The 21,592-nt window shown below is 30.8% G+C and overlaps 2 protein-coding genes across 3 annotated transcripts; both read right to left on the bottom strand.

Annotated features, from left to right (window-relative positions):
* Positions 1–14,662: 14,662 nt before the first annotated feature.
* LOC106366531 (lysophospholipid acyltransferase 2) lies at positions 14,663–17,179 on the bottom strand. The gene is made up of 7 exons (XM_013806140.3): positions 16,716–17,179; positions 16,400–16,620; positions 15,581–15,995; positions 15,417–15,502; positions 15,273–15,336; positions 15,065–15,183; positions 14,663–14,993 (listed from the first exon to the last, which is right to left on the bottom strand). The coding sequence occupies exons 1-7, from the start codon at positions 17,074–17,076 to the stop codon at positions 14,856–14,858; spliced, it is 1,404 nt and encodes a 467-aa protein (XP_013661594.2). The 5' UTR covers positions 17,077–17,179; the 3' UTR covers positions 14,663–14,855.
* Positions 17,180–18,667: 1,488 nt separating this feature from the next.
* Positions 18,668–20,704, bottom strand: LOC106366530 (F-box protein PP2-A11-like). 2 transcript variants are annotated; one of them, XM_048739768.1, is made up of 4 exons: positions 20,155–20,698; positions 19,945–20,063; positions 19,518–19,864; positions 18,668–18,966 (listed from the first exon to the last, which is right to left on the bottom strand). In XM_048739768.1, exons 1-4 carry the CDS (start codon positions 20,482–20,484, stop codon positions 18,890–18,892), a joined length of 873 nt encoding a protein of 290 aa, XP_048595725.1. In that variant the 5' UTR covers positions 20,485–20,698; the 3' UTR covers positions 18,668–18,889. The 2 variants fall into 2 exon arrangements, with proteins under 2 accessions (XP_048595725.1, XP_013661593.2); XM_013806139.3 differs by lacking the exon at positions 18,668–18,966 and having other exon boundaries at positions 19,246–19,864; positions 20,155–20,704.
* Between the last annotated feature and the right edge of the window lie 888 nt (positions 20,705–21,592).

Below are 21,592 nucleotides of genomic sequence, written 5' to 3'. Positions count from 1 at the left end.
TAGTTTAAAAAAAATTAAATAGTTCATGAAATAATTTTTGAATTTCAAAAAGAAAATTTTGAAAAAAACATTTCTGAAAAAAAAATTCAAAAAGTATATAAAAGTTCAAATTTGAAAACGTATAATTCAAAAATTATTTAAAAAAATTATTTTCATATATTTAAGAGTTATTTATTATATATATAAAGCAAGGGTATAAAAGTCTTTTTTTAATGAAAAAGATATTTGTAAAAATATTCTTTTACTGATGATAAATAAAAAAAATGGTATCAACAATATGGTAAACATGAAAATTTTCCACAATTTGTTATCAGAATATTCTTTTTAATTGATGTTACAAACAAAAAGAATATTCTGATAACAAATTGTGGAAAATTGACATAGAACATCACATAACAAATGTTTATTAACTGTACATCCATATTTATATTCTACTTTTGTCGAATACAATAGAACATAACAAATAACACATTGAGTAACCGGATGTGAAGATGATTGAGTAATGAAAAAGAGAATGATGAGGTGAATGAGAAGATATTATTTGCCGAAGAGCTGGTGCAAGCCGGAGTTGCTGGAGGAGCAAAAGAAACCACCACAAAAAGTGGAGAAGAATAATAGTCGGTGGAAAAAAGCGAAGAGCCATGAGTGGAGAAAACGGTGAAAATAAGACGCTGGCAGCAATAAAACAGTTGGTGATGATGGTAGTCACGGTGCTTATTTTACAGATGGAGTACTAACATATGTAATATATTTTACGTTTCATTTCTATTATATGTATATAATAGTATATAATATACAAAAATAAAAATGTTCTTCATCTTAAAACATTTTTTACTAACTGACGAACAAGAAGGTGCATATCTCCAAACTATGCGATCAAAAGGTTGTACTATTATGTTACAATATATGTAGGATACTCCAATTACAAATAGATCCACATACTCATACATTGGTTCATATTTATAAATCTATTTCATTTACTGATTCACTCATATGGAATGACCTAGAAATGGAATAAAAACAACCAGAATATACAAACAGGAAATCCCCACAACATTCGTGGTAAGACATCCCCAAATATTGAATCTCACATGCAACACAAAAGACCAAACGTATCAGTGCAAATATCGGCTCTAAAATCGGAACTTAAAGTTCAAGTTCTTTCTTCAGTCACAGACTAATCTCGAACTGGAAAAATTATTCACAGAGGTGATACATCAGGGTCGCGGATTTCGATTTTAGAATCGACGAATCTTGTGTCTCTCGTCTCTGACAGAGGCGTCACAACCGGGCTGCTATTCCAGAAAACGTCGTTGGAAAGAACTATTGAGCTTCTTCAACTTTTACCTTTAGCAATTTGTGTTAAAAAAAAGAGCCATATTTACTTTATTTCTAACAAAAATAAATACTTTTTTTTTTTAATTGTGCAGATTGCACCGGTTATAAGGAAGGGTAAAACATCAAAATTACATATAATATACTCTCACCGTTTCAAAATGTTACATATTCTAGAAAAAAAATTTGTTCCAAGAAGATTTATTTTGTGCATTTTCAATGCATATTCTATTAACAAATTGCAAATTTCAAAAAATTTAATTGCACTTATTAGATTTTTATTAGTTTAATATTATGGAAAAAAGATAATCACAAAAAATATGCAAATTTAATGTGTTTTATTAAAATATGTGAAAAGTTTAGAATATGTAACATTTAGAAACAGACGGAGTTATATATATCGGTTAGATTTAGGGTAAATGAATAAATGTATAGATAATGAATTATAATATTTTTGTGCGCTACTAGGTGCAAATTCCCAAACTAGTAAACGATTGTTTTTGGATACACCAGAACAGTTATTGGCCGTTCTTAGCGTATTTTGCAGAGTCTCCAACTCTCATTTGACGTGTATATTATTTCCGTGGACCGTGGCTCAATTGACAAATAATCAAATAAGCTATAACCGTTACTGTTTTTATTTGTGTGTTGAAAGTGTTTTCATAATCAATTTGATCCCTTGCTTATAATGGGTCTGACTAAGCGATTACTGTTTGCTAGACATCCAAATTCGTAAAAACCATTTGACATGTTCAAATTACTAAAAGGTTTGAAGACGGATATTGATGTAGATAGATATTTAGAATAAACATCTTAATTATTTAGTGTTTTATTTATTATTTGGATAATTATCTTTAATGTTTTAGGGTTTTATGATTTCTTATATATAAGAGTATTTTTTTAACACTGATTTTTATTATGATATTACAATTATGATATGAGAAAGATTACATAGGCGCTTCGACAACTGACAATACTATCTGTCTTATGAAGACTTATGTCTAACTGCATCACCTGAGCCGTCATATGAAGATCCACGTCTGGCCAGATTTACTTGCACCATGTTGAAGATTCCTTGTAAGCATTTCTTCTGTAGTTTGCATAATTGTTTAATAAACTGCTCTCTCCGGGATTTGAAACCTGGATTTCATGTAATCTGCAATAAATTGCATAGTCTGGGATTCGAATCCCAGACTTGAGTGTAGAAGCCTTTAAACCTTAAACAGTATGATATGGTGCTTCCACGTATATAGCCGTCTATGCTTAAGTTTCTATTGATTTTGATTGATTAATAGATATGAGTTTTCTAAAAAGGTTTCTATAAACCATTGAGAAGAGTATTCTCAACCCTAAGAGTTTTTGATTAAGCATTGTGAAAAGTATTCATAAACCTTAGTTTCCGGGTATTTTTAGAATCAACGGATCTAGTTATATCCCTAGAAGCTTCCGCTACATCAGTTGGTATCTGAGCTGCGTTTTTTTTATTTCTCAATCGAAGACGATTCTGAATGTCATGGTGAGTATAAGCATCTATTCTATCATGGACGAAATTTCTTTTGTTGAAAGAGAAGTGAACCATGAGATCTATGGTGATCCAATCTATGATATATATGAAGGACACGATGTCCTTCATATTGACTTTGTTTTCAAAGAGGGTTTCACTGAAATTTCGCGTGCAAAGTTAGGGCAAAATCGTATTGGTGAAGATTTTGTGCAGAATGTTAATAATCTGTTGGGTGCAAATTTTGTGCGAAAACGAATTTGCGAAGATTCAAGTTACAAACAGATCTGTGTAAAAATCGTACAGAACATGCTATTGAAGATTCAAGGAAGAGTTTTTATTAGAAAACGTTTTGGATTCGAAGACTACAATCAAGATTCGAAGACAAATCTTCTCCAATCCGGAACGAATGATGTAGATAGATATTTAGATATGTAGATAGAATAAGTATCTTAATTATTTAGTGTTTTACTTATTATTTGGATAATTATCTGTAAAGTTTTAGGGTTTTATGATTTCTTATATATAGCCGTCTAAGCTTAAGTTTGTATTCAGATTTTGATTGATTAATAAAAAAGAGTTTTCCTAAAAGGTTTCTATAAACCACTGAGAAGAGTATTCTCAACCCTAAGAGCTTTTGATTAAGCACTATGAAAAGTATTCACAAACCCTAGTTTCCGGATATTCTTAAAATCAACGGATCTAGTTCTATCCCTAGAAGCTTTGGTTACATCATATATCTCGATAACTATCTAAATGTTTGCCAATCTAAGACATCTGATTACACCTCTCATATTTTACAACGTAACACTTGAACCAAAAAGAAAGTTTCGACTTAACCGTAAAAAATCTTGGAAAATTACCAAAAATACTACATTTCTAATACCATTTTTTATGTTTATTTCAACCATTTTTATTTTCAGTTTTAAAAAGGGAAAATGACACATATAACTCTATGGTTAATTAATCCAGACTTATGATTTAGAGCTAAGGGGTGGGGTAGGATTTTTGGAATGTGGAGTTTCTGATTCTAATGAATATATAAATAAATACTTAAAAAAATTATTTTTCAAAAAGAAAATTTGAAAGAAAACAATCCGAAAAATTCAAATTTTATTTTTATACAAAAATTTGAATGTAAAAAAGAATAATTTGAAAACATAAAAAATATATATATATATTTTTTAATGTATCATGGGTATAAAGAGTCTTTTGTGTTTTAATGAAGAATAATTTTTGAAAATGTCTCTTTAGTGAAAGTAAACATGAATAATGGTAACAATAAAGTAGTAAACATGAAAATTTCCTAGAAATTTTTGTAACTTTTAAAACCTTTAATGACACATCTCATATTTTCCCTCAAAATAAAATAATTTCAAACTAAATTTTAAATTGTGCTCCAATAATTCTTCTCATTTATCTCCTACAAAAATAGTCCAAAATATATTTCTTATTGATACTTGTTATTAAATTATAATATATATTACGTTTAACAAAATATAATAATTTAATTGAAGTATTTATTATATATATAATTTTAACTTTTAGCAAAATATATAATGATTCATATGAACTTATAATTGTGTGAATGAAAATATTAATAATTTTGTTAAAGTATTAAATAAAATAATGATTTTTTAGATATAAATAAAACTATACAATAGTTTAAGAATTATCAAAATGAGTATATTAATAGTGTTCCTTCAAACTTAGTATATCAATATTCATAAATATATTTCTTACAAAATGATGTATCATCACCTCATTTTTAATGTTTCCCTGTAAAATGAAGGATCATTGAAGATGGTGTTAGAAAGTTTAAACACACTTTAGGAAGTAAAAAACTGCTGCCTGAAAAATGATCATGGTATGTACTACTAATTGAGCAGCTATCTTAGAACGTTCAAACACGCTTTTGGAAATAAGAAAAATGTTCCCCACAAATTGATAATGTCGTATATGTAACTGATTGAACAGCTATAATTCGTAGTAGAGGAAAAAGGTGTGCTAATTGAAAACCATTAAACACAAAAGAGTACTGAACACAATATACACTAACACTAATTAACTACAAATATGAATAAAAAAAATGTAAAGTAATAGTGAGGAACAAGACACGACTAAAAAGTTTTATGTTCAAAAGATTAATAAATAAAATGGATAGATTTATGTATTTCTTAGAAAGGAGACGGTAAATATCTTTATCATTTGAAAAACAATTGTGAAAATAGTTGATTGTTTCTGGAGATCACCACAACAGCAAATCATCTGCAGACGTACAGTGTAGGTTATGCCTTATGTACGAAATTGTTTTAAGTATATACTCCATCTGTTTCATAATAGATAAAGTTTTGGTTCTTTGCACATATTTTAAGAGATTATCTTTTTTAAATAAAAAAATCATTAAAATATAATTTAAAACTAATTTATTTAATTATAAACAAAAATAATAGAAATATAATTGATTATGATAAATTTAAAGTTATCTATATATGTGAAAACATCATCTATTGTGAAACAAAAATAATCACCAAAAAAATCATTTATATCGAAACGGAGGGAGTATATTATATCATCCCCGTTGATTTATTAGTTGAGTGTGAATATTGATGAAGTCGACATAAAAAGGTGACAACTTGTAGATGATTTTATTTCTTTCTGTAATTCCCAAAGTCCAAAGAAGTCATATATTAGTCTTAAAATTAGTCTTCTTTTTTTGTGTGTGAAATAGTAGGCTTAAAGTTGTTTTTCTTTAATATAGAAAAAGAAACCACTACATCAACCCTGTACACAGTACAGAGATTCTAGCAACAAAGTTAATTTTTGACCAAAAAAAGAGTTAATTTGTTACAAGGTAATAAATCAAATTCATATTCCATCATATATATGTGACTTTTTAGAAATAAAACTAATTCATATGCCACTCTTGATTTTTTTGTTTGCCAATAACTCTTTGGACAAGTGAGTTTTTGTCAGACTTTATATAAAAGGAAAATTAGCGAAATGTACATAATGAAAGAAAAATATCATGAATTAACAATGTTTCATTTTATACGCCGTTCTAAGTTTTTGATACATATTAAGAAAATCATTAAAATTTATGTTTTATCTCTAATTAATATATTATTTTATTTCATTATGTTAATTGGTGAGCTTAAAAATATAATTTAGAACACTATCAAATAAATGTATTGATAACATAAAGTGATATTTAAAATTAAATAAATTTTAAACTTTAAGAGGCCAATTAATTTGAACGGAAGGATAATAGTTTGTATAGGATGTGGCAATTTGTCACACACAATCATTCATTTTTTATCTTATCACATGCGTCAAAACGCACGAGTTATCTCTAAGACCATATGCAATAGACATATTGAATATTTGATTCAACATGTTGAAAGCAAAAACAATGGGTCCAACAAAGTTAGATATCTATTTCATATTGGATGTTTCTGATTTTTGTTTTTCTTATTCTATCCTAATTATTTGACATTAGTTATTTATAACAACTTAATTTAAAACTTCCATTTTTTATTTCAATATTCATAAAATTTTATAATCTATAAATAGACTCTTTTTTGTTTGATTTGGATATAAAAACTTTTTTCTAATTTAATATGTGTTTTATTCGTTATTTTGTTTTTTTTTTTATTTGAAGTTTCGTAATTTTTTTTAACTAATACTAATCTTAGTATTATTTAAAAAGTTATCTAAAAATATTAATAAAAAATAAAATAAATTTTATTTAAAATTATGTCATTTTAGTTATTTAAGTTAAAATGATCATCATTATTATTAATATATAGTTTTTAATATATATATATATATAGTTGTAAATTAGAAAAGATAAAAAATAATTGAAAATTATGGGATAAGGTTTGAATTTTATTAAACAAAACTATAGTAAATAATAAAAATGAAGCAAGTGTTGAATAATTAGGTGAAAAAAAAGAGAAAATTATGTGGAGTGTTAAAAGAGAAAAAGAGGATGTTGAATTATGGAAACCATTGTTGATAGTCTTACAATAACACCATGTTCATAATAGATAAAACTAAGAAAAAGTGTATACTTACGTTTGCTTATGGCTCGTTCATTTAATTTACTGATATTATATATAGTTGAAATTATTCAGAGCAAATTTCAAATTCGATAACTTACATCTCACTGGAAAGACAGATATTTGCCAGACCCCATCTAGTATCCAACTAGAATAGACGAAATTTGATTTAGCATGGACTTTGAACGAGGAGAAAAGATTGAATTAAACTTTCTAAAAAAGAAGAACATTGAATTAATTCCTTTTTTTTGAAAAAATATTGGATTAATTCTTTTGTCAACAAAAGAAAGAACTTTTTTTTTTTTGATAAGTATAAGTTTTAGTTGTTATGATTTTGTTGACTAAAATTAAAAGTTGTTAATATGGCCGACACGATCCAACTTTTATTTCACTTACTTTTTTCTTCTTTGTTGGTTGTTCATATCTCGTTGTAACTATTCCATGCAGCTGAGATATTAAAAAAAAAAAATCTTGAATTTAATTAGTTAACCAAAAGTTAGATCTTGCTTGGATACTTTTATAGACGTCGATCTAATCAGCAAGCCATCTATATTATATATTTTTTTGTAGGGATGTTAATTATAATGGTTCTGTTCGCGAGTTTTTAATGAGTTTTAAAAGGGTAATTTTGTTAAGACTCATTTATTAAATGATTTCTACTTAAAATTAGTGGACACTTGTTAACTCATTTAACTTAATATAATTGATTATTATTTTTTGTAGGAAAATATGATTGTATAGTTTTAGCGAAAAAACAAGATTTTACGATTTATGCGGAAACATTCCGATTTTACAGTTTTAGCAAAAAAAAAATTGGATTTTGTAGGTGAAAAACACATTTTCTGGTTTTGGCAGGAAAATATGATTATGGGGTATTGGCGAGAAAGCTCGATTTTGCGGTTTTAACGGGAAAACTCGATTTTGCGGTATTGACGGAAAAACTTGATTTTACGGTTTTTGGCTGGAAAACTCGATTTTATGGTTTCGGCGGGAAAACTTGATTTCACAGTTTTAGCGGGAAAAATCAATTTTGCGATTTTGACGGGAAAACTCGATTTTACATTTTTTGCGGGAAAATCTGATTTTGTGTTTTGGCGAGAAAACTCGGTTTTACTGTTTTGGGGGGGAGGGGGGCTCGGTTTTACGGTTTTGGTGGAAAAACTTGATTTTGCGGTTTTAGCGAAAAAATCAATTTCGTGGTTTTAGAAGAAAACTCGATTCCACGGTTTTACCAGAACAATTTGATTTGCGTTTATATAATAAAACTCGGTCTAATTAGTAAGCCATCTATATTATGTGTTTTTGCTTTTTGGACTGAAATGTCTTTCTTTGGTGCAAAATTAAAATTTTATTACATTGAAATGATAAATTTACTTATCAACTTCATATGCTTTCGAAAAAAAAAATTACTTATCAACTATATACAATATCTTCTATGCAAGATTAATTCCAACGTAGAACGTGAAAGAAAAACTATTTTTAGTTGCCAATTATGCGATAAAAGCGAATTCACTCCACAATTCCTTTTTAAAACACGAAACTGTATTAAAAAACAGAGTTCATCACAAACTAGGATGAAACCGAAGTTGCAGCCTTGCAGGTCCCGAGCCAGTAAACCATCTGGATTGGTGACTATTCTCCATGCTTGCTTGGCTAATAATGGTGTGTGAAACATACAATACCGACACACATGAAGCTGATGAACTTATGATGCATGAGGTAGTATTTTTAAACTAGAAGAACGTCTTACCTGAAAAATATGAGACAAATTCCGGTGAAGATAATATATGGTATCTTGATAATGGAGCAAGCAATCATATGACTGGAGATCGAAGATGTTTTTCTAGAATCGACAACACCATTACAGAAAAAATCAGATTCAGGATGATTCACGAATATATATCATAGGGAAAGGAACGATATCATTCACTGATATGAATGGAGAATCGTGAAAGATGACAGATGTTTACTTCATTCCTGATCTCAAGAGTAATATCATCAGCTTAGGACAAGCTACAGAAGCAGGATGCGACATAAGGCTATGAGGAGAAGAGTTAACAATGCATGATCAACATGGAAAAATACTTGTGAAGCAAAAACGGTTGAAGAACAGACTATACAAAGTTCATATAGGAGTGAGATGCAATGCACACCTATATATGATGTCAACTAGCGAGTAGAAACGTTGGCACACACGATTAGGACACATAAACTCAGGGTCATTGAAAGGTATGATACAGAAAGAGCTAGTACTTGACATGCCGAAGATTCGCATATCGAGCAAGCGAGACACTTGAGCTGCTTCACGGAGATTTATGTGAACCCATAACACTTAGCTCACCTACTGGAAACATGTATATTTTTGTTGTTATTGATGATCATACCAGATATATGTGGAAAACATTGGATGCTTGCGATACATTCTCCACACACGACCTGATCTCTCTTATAGTGTAGGAGTTATGTCACGGTCCATGCAGAGTCCGAGGGAGTCGCACGGTATTGTGATGAAACAGGTTATGATATATTTGCGTGGAAGTGTCTCGTATGGGCTAACTTTTGAGCGATCAACACAAGGAGTACCAAAACTTTTAGGTTACAGTGACAGCAGCTATGTGTCTGATCCAAATGATGGGAGAAGCACTACATTCCATATCTTTTACCTTGGAGAGAGTCCAATCACATGGTGCTCGCAGAAACATGACACCGTGGCACTGTCATATTCTGAGGCTGAATTTATGGCGGGAACAGAGACTAGACAAGCTATTTGGTTACAGAATCTACTATGTGAAATCACGAATCAAGTAAGTGAAAGAGTGATTATTCGAATTAATAATCAGTCTGCAATTGCTTTGACAAGAAACCCGGTCTTCCATGGAAAAAGTAAGCATATACACAAGAGATACCATTTTATACGAGAATGTGTGGAAAATGGAAATGTTGGAGTAGAGCACGTACCTAGATACAAACATAAAGCTGATATCTTGACAAAGGCTCTAGGGAGATATAAGTTTAAAGAGATGAGAGACTTCATTGGCATGAAGAACTTGGCGACAGAGAGCTTCAAGCTTAAAAGGGATAATATTGGATTAAGTTTCAAGTAGTTTTAGATACAATCTACCTAATCCTGTGGTTATCTAAGAAGATTAGGAAATATCTTATTGTGTTATTTCTAATGAATTTAAGAAGTTTAGAGTTATATATAAGAAGATGCAAGAGTGTTGCATAACTTATGAGTTTGTGATTGAGAGCTTAAGGTTTTGAGAGAGTTTCTTTAAAAGATTAATAAGAAAAGTTTTCAGATTCATTCGAGAGTTACATACGAGACTTGATTTCTAGATATTGTCCCTAAGAAATACAAGTTTGTTTCTAAACTAAAAGAAAATAACCTTTTTAACATTAAAAAACATTTCAAATCAATTGATGAAAATATTTAGGTAAAATAAAATGTTAATTAAATCGAACCAACGAAAATTTTAGTTGAGTTATATTTTTATATAATATAGTAAAAAGCTACAATCACAAATCCAAATGAAGCTAAAAATGGACCGGACGTTAAGGTATATGTTAGAATCTTGATTCTCATTCTCACCATGGTTTTTTGCGTTCAAATATCAGGTGACTGACCATAGTCCGTAGTATCAATCATTTTATAAAATTTAAAATAGTGTTTGTTACAATAATACTCTCTCTCTCTTTCTTTTTATATGATCTTTTAGAAGATATTTTTGTTTCAATATATATGTTTTGAAACTTTTATGTAAAACTATTAAAATAAATGATTACAATATTAAATGTTAATATGTTGTTTTTGTTTTATTAGTTCAGAATAGCAATGATTAGTAATTTTTGATTACTTTTTTGTTGTAATCAAGTGTCTTTAGTAAAACTATTTTGTTAATTTGTGTGGTAAAGCTAAAACATCGTATAAAAAAAACAGAGGGTATATAGATAGGGTATGATTCACTGTGTACTGCATTAATATGCATAAAGTTCCCGACCATATATTTGATGTGACTTTATTATATATTAATGTATGGTCCACTTCTCGCTAATGTCTCTTAATCATAACATTTCTTTTTCGGGGAATGTTTTATTCACTTAAACAAGATAAGTCACTTTCTAACCATCAGTAATCTTCCTTAAGGCCTGTTTATTACCCTAATCATTTTTTGGGATTCGGATTTCCCTTATAATGTTTTATTCATTTAAACAAGATAAGTCATATAATGTCTCTAGATGTTGTGTTAAGATGACAATATTTTCATTTCCCAGTAAATGTCTACATCAATCCTTTTCATTTAAGCTTTATAAAGTATCAAACAGTGATGATTGGTTTCACTGTGGCTTTAAAAATTTAGATGTAGATGTTTAGCTATAGATAAATCGGTTGTAGCTGTAAAGTTGTTACTGTAGATTTTTTCTGCAGAGACTTTTGCTGTAGTTAAATTTGTTGTAGCTGTAAGATGTAGGCTGTAGATATTTCAAAATAAAATATATGAAATATGTGTTGTATATTTAAAATTATTATTTTATATCACTTAAAATAATTTATATTAATATTTTTTAATAAATTGTCAAAATTTATTGTAATTTAAAATGTGCTATGTAAATAATATTTATATTATTTAAATATCTTAATAATTTAAAAACACTCAAATTCAAAAATTAAAATAAAGTTTTTATTATAATTATATAATTTATTTGATATTATAGATATTTTTTTTCATTTACAGATTCTACAGCCTATAAAACGAAGATGTAGAGTGTTTGTCTAAAATACATAAGAAAAAGTTTTGCTTTATTTTTTTATTGTACCTTTAAAAATAAAGCTAAATTATGATTGGTAAAACTAAATAAAAACTTGATGTAGACTTTAATTTTTAAAAGTAAAGCTACAACATGATTGGTAAAATTTAGTGATTTAAAAATAAATAAAGCTAAAGTAAGGAGATAAAGCTCAACCAATCACCCTCCAATAAACAATGTTGTTATGTTTTTTTGTTAGGTTTTTGTTTAAACTGTTGACCTTGGACCTTAATATTTTCAGTATTTCAGTCCCGTCCGTAGATATTATAATTTTATTTTTAACATTAATTGGTTAACATGATCAAATACATGTTAGCAAAATGATTAAATTTTCGATATATGCTAAAAATATATTTTATAATAAAATACTTAATATTTAGTAATAATTAGAATATAATAATAGTTACAATTAAGTTATATACTTATTAAAATATAATAATAATTAGAATTAAGTTATAACTTATTTTTACTATATACTTTTTTAATAATTATCAACTTATAATATTTGATAAATTAAAATATTTTAAATGTATGATTTATTAATATTAGTTAATGAAAGTATCTAAAAACTAAAAATGTATATTATGTTACAAATATTTTTTTTTTTTTTTTTTTTTGTCACAAATATTATGTTACAAATATAAAAACCTACTTCTAGTAACGAATGGTATATTCCTGTTTGTTTATTTCCGAGTTGCCTACAAGTCAATTTTTTGGCACGATATTGGAATCTTGTTTCTCATTCTCACCACAATTTTCAACCTTCAAATTGGCTCAAGTAATCAGGTGACTGACCAATACTCCATACTCCATAATATCAATAATTTTCTTTTCTTTTTTAGCAACTGTATCAATCATTTTCTAAAATTTAAGATAATGTTTATTACAATAATTTAATAATGTGGCTCACTTTGTACTACATAATTAATGGATAGAGTAAGTCTCCGACCATTTATTTGATGTGACTTTATTATATATTAATGTATGGTCCAGCCATCGCCTTGCGAATGTGTCTTAATCATAATATTTCTCTTCCGGGGAACGTTTTATTCACTTAAACAAAGATAATCACTTTTTAGCCATAATTAGTCTCCCTAAATGCTTGTTTATTACCCTAATCACTCTTCTAGGATTCGAATTTTCCTAATATAATGTCTCGTAAATGTAGTGTTAAGATGATAATATTTTTTTTTCCCAAATGTCTACATCTATCCTTTTTATAAAAAGCTTTAATAAATATCAAACAATAAACAACATCATTATGTTTTTTATCCAAACTGTGGAATTTAGTGTTTTTGGATCCATAATCTTCTTAGTATAAATCTCTAGTTATTATATAAATTTTTGTTTCTTAAATTATACTTCTTTTTTCTTAAATTATACTTCTATAAGAAGTTATATAATTATACTTAGTAATTACTACAGTTGCCGCATATGACGGTCAATTGAATACTAGATTTTAACACATAAATTTTAATTATTTATCAATTATAAAAAAGATTTTTGTTGGTTTTGTCTATGGGTTATAAAATTTCTTATTATATGAACGTAGACACATTGAATGTAAATGTGACATGTTGCAACAATTCTGTCATAATTCTAAGAAAACTAAGTTTCATACCATAAAAGATAGAAATATATAACATCACAAGCTCTAGTCTCAGTGTGAGGTTGCTATTTGTATCCCTTTATTACCTTCGTGTGAGGTTGCTATTTGGATTTCTATCTTGTTAGCTCTGTTTTCTATCTCTTCAGCTCTGTCCGCAGGAAATATAGGACTCGTTTATTCAAAAAGCACAACTGAGCTTTTGACTCCATGTTTGTTTAATTGGCGGTGGAGGTTCTCATAACTCCGTAACTCTTTGCCAGCGATGTTCTCCTCACAGTTCTCTGGCTTAATTAGGTGGTGCGTGTTCGCCTCTGAGGTTTTAGCCGTGACTTCTGTTGCTCCTTATGCACTAGTTGCTGCAACACTTCCAGGAAGTAGATCACTGAATTATGGTCTCTGATTCCCAGAGCTTCTACTCTTATTTTAGCATTAATGATGTCTTTAGTTGCTTAATTGAGTTGCCTATCTGTTTTTCTTATGCCTTCCGCTCGGCTTGACTATTGTAGCTGCGGTTCTGTTAGCTATTTTGGTTCCTTTTTTTTTGGAACACCCATCTTGGCTTATTTAACTTCTTATCACAAGATACAAAATTAAACAGATTAATATTTACATTAGTTTGATCCAGTTTAAAATAATATAAATCTAAAGTGTGTGTTTTCAATCTCTTTTATTCATATAAAATAATGGACTTTAAGGTTTTTGAATATTTTCTTAATTATGATTTATACAACATATTTTAGATAATTGAAAATAAGTCTCAGTTCAAATGTTAATTATATAGATATGATTACGTAAATTATCAATTTAAAGTTTATTTTTAACTCGCGTATCATGAGTATATTTTAATCTAATCTATTAAAAGAGAAGTACAAAATAAAAATACCCATTAGTTTTGCAAGTTATTTATACTCCAATGTCATTGATATATTTAATGGATATATCTTTAAATTTTCTTTGCCTTTTACATATTAATAAATGTATGTCTTAAATCTATTTTGAAACAGAAAAAATATCTAAAGCTTAAAATTAACTCCACAAAGTATTTCTAATATCAAGAACATTCCAAATTAAGGCATCCCTAATTTATTGCTGTCAATTTCTGCAATTAAATTATTTCTTTGTTTTAAATTAAAATTCTGTAAAAGTGTAAAGAAAACAAAAAAAAACCTGTTTTCAAATTAATAATCTCTTTAATTCGGAAGAAATTAGAACTTATATTCATGTTTATTGTCGAGTTACTTGCAAGTCGCATTTGGGATAATCAAGAAGACAAAGCCAATCTGACATCGAGCACATGGTTAGACTTGCTCTTCATACTCTATCACAACTTCTACTCAAGAGCAGGTGTGACTGACAAACAAAGTATATAAGACAAACAGAGAGAAACACATCTAAATCATGTATTTCTTCAAAAATTCAAGTAAAATATCTGAGATTTGAGAAAAAATGAAGAAGAATAAACACAAAATCTAAGTTCCGTGGTGTACATAAACGGTCCAAGAGAAGAACAAAGACAAAGAAGTTTTAAACAAAGACAGATTTATTCTTCTTTCCGGGTCTTTGGTCTCACAGGCTTCACAGGAACCAAGTAGCTGAGTAGAATCACAGCAATAGGCACCACTGTTCCTATGAAATATACACTCTTGTAGGCCACGAGTGTTTCGTGCAAGCTCAACACCTGAACAAAAAATGAGCGACTTTGAGATAAAATAGAACCGTTAACAATATAGAGGGAAGAGTTATATATACCATGAAACCAACGGATGAGTAATTGAGAACCAAAACTGTGTAGAGGAAGTTGATGAAAACCATAACACTTCTCAGCATTGCCATCTTCGGAGGCATTGCTTGTTGCCAACGGTAAATAGCTGCTCAATGAAAATATAATAAAACATGTTTTAAGATAAAGATTTAACAAACGTGAATGAAAGTTAAAAAGCCGAGAGAAGCACTGTACCTTTAGAACCATCGATCATCAATGCTGATTGAACAAAGAAGATAATGTATCCAGGATACAGTCCCTGCAAAGAGAAACAAGTAAAGATTTCGATTACTTAACAAACAAAAAAGATTGAATCATTATGGAAGAAGGAGCACTCACATGCCACACGGCACTAACGGTTTGAGTAGCTAGCAGCTGGAAGAAGCCAGCTTTCTTCCCTGGCTTCACAATTCTCTCATACACATCTGCAATTTAATCACAAGAAACACCGTCAAAATGCGTATAAAGTCAATCTCTAGAATCTCATCCCTAAATATACTCACAGTGACGGAGCCAAGTGCTGACTTGTATGTTCCACACAAGAGGAATCTGAACAGCACTCTTGGCTAGCTCAACACCTAGGATATCGACGTTCTTTGCACGGTCCCATTTGGCCTTTGTTTGTGTGTTTTCGTCGGTCCAACCACTGAAACCCAAACCGGAGATGATGATGGAAGCCTCTGAGATCGACCAGATGAAGTAGTACTTCCAACGAGCCGTGAAACCGGCCATGTACTGGTAACCGAATCTTCTCCAGAAACCCCATTCATGGTACACTGGCTCTGTGAACCGCGTTAATGGGAACTGAGGGACTAAGTAGAGATACAGAGCCATACAGATCCCGGCTTGTAGTATAGCTCGAAGTGTTGCTCCGTAAGGCGATGGTCTCTTCCCTTTCCCAGAAGTAACAGCCCAAATCTAACCAACAAATCAAGCAAACAAACAAACAAGAACCAACAAATCAATAATCAAGAACCGAAAAATCAAGAATCAAGAACGATAAATCAAGAACGATGAACCGATTAATCAAGAGTCAAGAATGGATAAATCAAGAATCAAGAATGACAAATCAAGAACTCAAGAAATATTTTTTCCCGGCAGAATCAAGAATGATAAATCAAGAATCAATAACCAATAAATCCGAATAAAGAACCGATAAATCAAGAGTCAAGACTCAAGAATGATAAATAAAGAATCAAGAATCTAGATCCAATAAATCATAAATGAAGAACCAATAAATCAAGAACCCATAAATCCAGAATCCATAAATCCAGAATCAAGAATAATAATCAAGAACTAAGAATCAAGAATCAAAAGCTTACTCCTTTCTCTTCGGTCCATTCAAGATAATCTTTCATTTCGAAGACAGGGCCAGCGAAGTGGCTTCCGCAGCAAAGGCAGTAACCAAAGTACTCAATGAGAGAAGGCATCCGAACCAAACGGTTCTTCTTCTGAGCCTCACGGAGACCTTCTTCCTTCAACATCCCATCATTATAATTTATCGAACACGATATCACTTTCAACGTCAACACCATCAAAGCTCCTAAAAACATACATACAAACCAAACTCACTCTCACCAAAAGAAACAATCAACAATGTGGTTCCACCATCATAAATCTAAAAAAAAAAGAGTTTACCAGTAGAGTCAATGCCTCCTTCTTTCCAAGCATCACCACTCATATAAAACACATGACAGCCAATGAGATAAGCGAAACCGAGGAAGAAAGTGATGAATCCAGACATTGGTCTATAGATCGCCATCGAAGCGTAGCCAATGGTCATGGGAACGAGGAAGTGGAGATTCGAGGAGAAGCCAAAGGAGAGGTAAGAGAGGAGAGCTCCAGAAGCAGCTGAGTAGATGTGTTTACCGAGTCGACTCGGGACGAACCTCCACGCGAAGGAGACTGGTATCGTTGCGACGAAGCAGAGGAGGAAACGGAGAACGGCGACGGAGACGCCTATCGAGGCCGCCATGGAACTCATGTCGAACGATTCCATGGTTGTCTGTGAAGTCGTTACAGTGTCTGGTTTTGAATCTCTGATAGGTTGTTGTTAGGTCGTGTGGGGATTGGTTCTGTTCGATCTTTGTTGACGATGTATGACGAAGTTACAATAACACCCTTTTAATGTTTGGTCTTAACAATACTAATTAACGACAAGAAGGTCTTGGACGTATCGAAAATTAAAATACCGCCGTTTTGGCTCGCGTTTTATTAACTCCATTTTATAGGTTCATATCTAACAACTTTTTTTTTTGAAACACTTATTAAATTGTGATAACTGTTAGGAATAAATATATCTCATTTTATCCGAGATATATAGTTGGATAACACATCTTACAAATAAAATATACTCCTTTACAATACATATAAAGCTCTTATCTTTCACTCTTATTTTTATTTTTTTACTGTTTAAAAAATTCAATAACTTAACACTTTAAGAAATTTTTGTTGGATTCGTAAATTAACTCAAAATGATGCTATTTTAAGGAATATAAAGTATAATTAATAGTACATGATTGAATAGCGTAAGATGCGCATAAAATAACATGTACTTTCTATATTCCCTACAATTATTTACAGATTGATTATTTCCAAATTAAGAAATCTATGAACATACCGCATATTGTAATAGCAAAATATTATATTTGAATAAAATTTATTACTATAAATGTATCATTCGTACTTCAAAAATTTCAGATGATAAGTATCCAAAACGTTCTAATTATTCAAAAAGTAAAGTTTGCAAACATATAGTACATAATCATTGTAGGGTAATCCAATTAAGTTTGCGATTCAAAAGACAAATCTACGGCATGAAATAAGTCTATAATCCTGAAATTAAATATGCAGTCCTCAAATTAAAGTCTACAAACCTCCAAAAAATATATACCATCATACCGTTGCAGACCTAATTTGTAACGGACGCTGACTCTGTTGACGATAGTCACGAGACTCGCAAGTCACAACTCTATTAAATTCCTCGTGAGGAGATATACTATGTCGTTGCTGTTTGTAACGGATACTGCCTCCGTTGTTTAATGATAAATTTTTTAGAAAATTGTTCCAAAAAGATCTTTAAAAAAATTAATTGATTTTATTGAATTATTATTGATAAAAAGTTATCGAAGACTGAAAATTATAAAAAACGATACATTTATTATAGCAGTTTAATGTGTTTTATTAATGTGTGAAAATATTAAAAATTTTATGTTTGTGGAACAGATGAATTATTACATAGAACCTCAAGTTTGTAATGGACATTTCATTTTGGTTTCTGATTTCAACATCAATAGTTTCCTTTCCTTTCTCCAAATGGTTAGTCTTTAAATCGAATTGTGGAAATATATTTTTATAAACACGGTGTGATAGAAAGTGACACAAGAAGAGGTCCGTGTAGTGATTTTGATTTTGATTGATACGTTAAGTTGTGGTTTTGTCTCTGCAAACGTTTCATAGTTCTTGGCCAGTGAAAGCGGTGCGATACCATTAGCCAGTGATCAATTTTGATTCTGTGAGAACTTGTGATCAATTTTCTTTGAACCAGGTCAGTTTATTAACTCCGGTTTTCACGACACGCTGCGTTTCACTTCCCACAAAAAGCTAGTTCCATTGAATAAAGTTAAAAGAAAAACTCTGCAACTTCAAACTCAAGTTCACACTCGCAACATAAAACTATGAAACAGAGATTCTCTTCTCTTTTAAATGTAGTTTTTTTTTCCAATCACCACCCAAATATTCTACAAAAAGGTTAAAAAGCTAATTAAAAAGTATAGCTTTTACAACCAAACCAAACTTCGGTTTTAAGACTTTTAAAACCGCCTCAACCGGTCCTTGCACGAGCTCGGATACACAATTACAGAATCTACACATAACCCTCCTTTGGTATGTGCTGTGTTTAAAATGGCGCATGGCGCACCAAGGCGAGACGTGCCGAGCCTTGCGCCTCGCGCCATGGCGCAATATGGCGCTCGCCTTGAAGAACATTTTGTTTTGTATTGGAGAAGAAACTTAGAGAACACTTATGCAATGATTGATATACTAAATTTAAATAAGATGCAAGCTTTATTATACTAGAGAGTTCTAACCTTAAGCAAAAAACCTTGAGATCTATGTTTATGTTTTACGTAACTTCTCTTTTATAAAGCTTTAAGTTTCCCCGGTTAAGTTTTTTTAAAGTCTAAGGTTTAATTTTTTTTTTTTTTTGAGCAAAAAAGTCTAAGGTTTAATTATTAATTAAGGCTTATATGGTTTACATACGGTTTACATTAATCTCGCCTTACGCTTGCCTTTGCCATGCTCGCCTTCTCGACAAGGCACCCATGGCGCGCGCCTTAGGGAACCCACCCTCGCCTAGGTGGTACATGGCGACAGAGCCATCGCCTGAGTGCGCCTTGCGCCATGGCGCAAAAGGCGAGCGCCATTTTAAACACAGGGTATGTGTACAATCAATCTGAGTCATCGAGAACTTAAGCTTCGTAGACGAGCTTTTCGCTTTCCCAACCACAAAGTCTCCAGCATGGTAGTGACTCCATGTTCCTGGTTCGGTTAACTTGCACTGAGACGAAGAGTGTTGACCATCTTCAGTCCAAATCTGAAACTGAACCGGTTTAATATCCCAACCATGAATCTGGTCAGTGTTGCAAACCTTCCAACCAAACCGCTTCCCCGGTTTGCCTAGATGAAGCCTGAAGAAGACGCTGTAGGTTCCCGCTGGGAACGGGAACTCAATTTCTCCATCAACTTGAAACCACCAGACGTGCTGAAGGTATGCTACTGAAGCAAATCTACAGGAAGCAACAAAACATTTCATTAAGACAAGATGTGAACAAACATAAGCAACATGTAATAAAGTGAGAAAACCCACCGAGATTCATCAGAAGGAATGTGATTCCAGTATCTCCGATCATCAATCCCGGTTACCGACAAACCCTTAACCGATAAGCATAAACAGAGATCACTGGTTCGTTTATCAACCCAAGCTTTCTGCAACAACAACATCAAAATCCGAATCAAGACATGAACTTTCCTCTTAAGGAAACAAACAAACAGAGAGAATCTGTGAAAAAGGACGAACCTTTGTGCCGTCGTCGAAGGAATTAACACGAGAGAGGAAGTTATAGATGTCTCTTTTCCGGAGCTTTTCCGGGAACCCACCGAGGATTTTCTCGAGAATCGATCTGTAATCATGCGGAAGCTTCGATTCCCAGACGAAATCGGCCCAGGAGGCGCTGCGAAAGGCTCGGTTTAGCTTCGAGAATCTGCAGATCTCGACCGGATCTAACTTCTCGAGGATCAAAGCCACACAACTCTCCGGCAAATCACCGAGACCAGGCTTTAACAGATCTCGTTCGCGAGACGGAGAAGACGATGAACCATTGGTAAAGAGAGAGAACCCAGAACCCATTCAATAAACCCTAAGGGGGAAACGAATCGAAGAGTCAAAAAAACTGTTTTTGATGTGGATCTAATACGAAAGTTCGAGACTTTCGGTTTTGGGTTTGCTACTTTTTGACGAAGAAAGATCGAATCGTGTTTCGGAGACAAAGCAATGGAGAAAGGAAGCGTTTGGTGGTGACAGACGAATGGTGACTCGGATGATGGGAGGAGGATAATTATATATATGCTTTAGGTGGAGGATCTATTACATAGCAAATAATAAAGCGTTATTATTTATATATTAGTGGCTATTTTATTGCTAACTAAATGTATTTTTTTTTAGGTTCATGTATTATGGAAATAGTCTGTTTGGATACTGTTTTATCCATTTTATTTGTTAATTTTAAAGTTTCTGACTGTACATTTCTTTTCGACATCCAAATGTTCGTAATCCATGAGCTGTAATAATGTTGACAAAAAAAAGGCTGAGCTGTTAGTATTAGACTACAACCATTAGTATTTATCCAAATAACGAAATAACTAAGCGTTTGAAATCAATACCAAATAAATACTTCACATGGGTTTTCAATGCTATATTTGTAAATTTTATAAATTCTAATTTATTTTTAAGAAAAATCATAAGTTAAATTATACACGCTTAAATTTAAATTATACAAGCATAAACTATAATTTTAAACGCATATATATATATATAGATTTTAGAGTAAATTAGCTAAATATACTAACAAAGGTGGGATATCATTGAATGGGGGGAAAATGGTAATGTTGGGGGGAAAAAAATTGGAGGGATATAGGGTATGGAGTGTAAATAGGGGAAAAATGGTGTGTAGGGAGTACAATTTCTCTAGATTTTATAACATAAATGTTTATATTAGCTTAATATAAGTTTTCCATGTTTAGTTTTAAAATTTGAAAATTTATTATTGGATATGATTTTTTTAATATAATTATTTTAAAAATTGATATATAAATTATAAAATATAAATTTGAATATTAGTTTAATATAAAATAGTTGCTAATATGAATAAAAAAATTGTTTCTAAACGGTTTTCCATATTATAACTTTAAATATATGAATATATTTAGATGTTATACCATAAATATTTCATATATTT

This window comes from Brassica napus, chromosome A9 (assembly GCF_020379485.1).
Source record: "Brassica napus cultivar Da-Ae chromosome A9, Da-Ae, whole genome shotgun sequence".
Lineage (NCBI taxonomy): Eukaryota > Viridiplantae > Streptophyta > Magnoliopsida > Brassicales > Brassicaceae > Brassica > Brassica napus.
Note: the sequence above shows the minus strand (reverse complement) of the source record. Positions and strands in the feature narration are given on the sequence as shown.

Excerpts from the sequence above, each read along its gene's own strand:
- LOC106366531 (XM_013806140.3), bottom strand. The coding sequence starts at position 17,076 with ATGGAATCGTTCGACATGAGTTCCATGGCGGCCTCGATAGGCGTCTCC. Across the intron at positions 16,621-16,715 it reads AGGAGGCATTGACTCTACTG|GAGCTTTGATGGTGTTGACG; the intron begins GTAAACTCTTTT and ends GTATGTTTTTAG. Across the intron at positions 15,996-16,399 it reads AATGGACCGAAGAGAAAGGA|ATTTGGGCTGTTACTTCTGG; the intron begins GTAAGCTTTTGA and ends TTTGTTGGTTAG.
- LOC106366530 (XM_013806139.3), bottom strand. The coding sequence starts at position 20,484 with ATGGGTTCTGGGTTCTCTCTCTTTACCAATGGTTCATCGTCTTCTCCG. Across the intron at positions 20,064-20,154 it reads CCTTCGACGACGGCACAAAG|AAAGCTTGGGTTGATAAACG; the intron begins GTTCGTCCTTTT and ends TTGTTGTTGCAG. Across the intron at positions 19,865-19,944 it reads ATTCCTTCTGATGAATCTCG|ATTTGCTTCAGTAGCATACC; the intron begins GTGGGTTTTCTC and ends TGCTTCCTGTAG.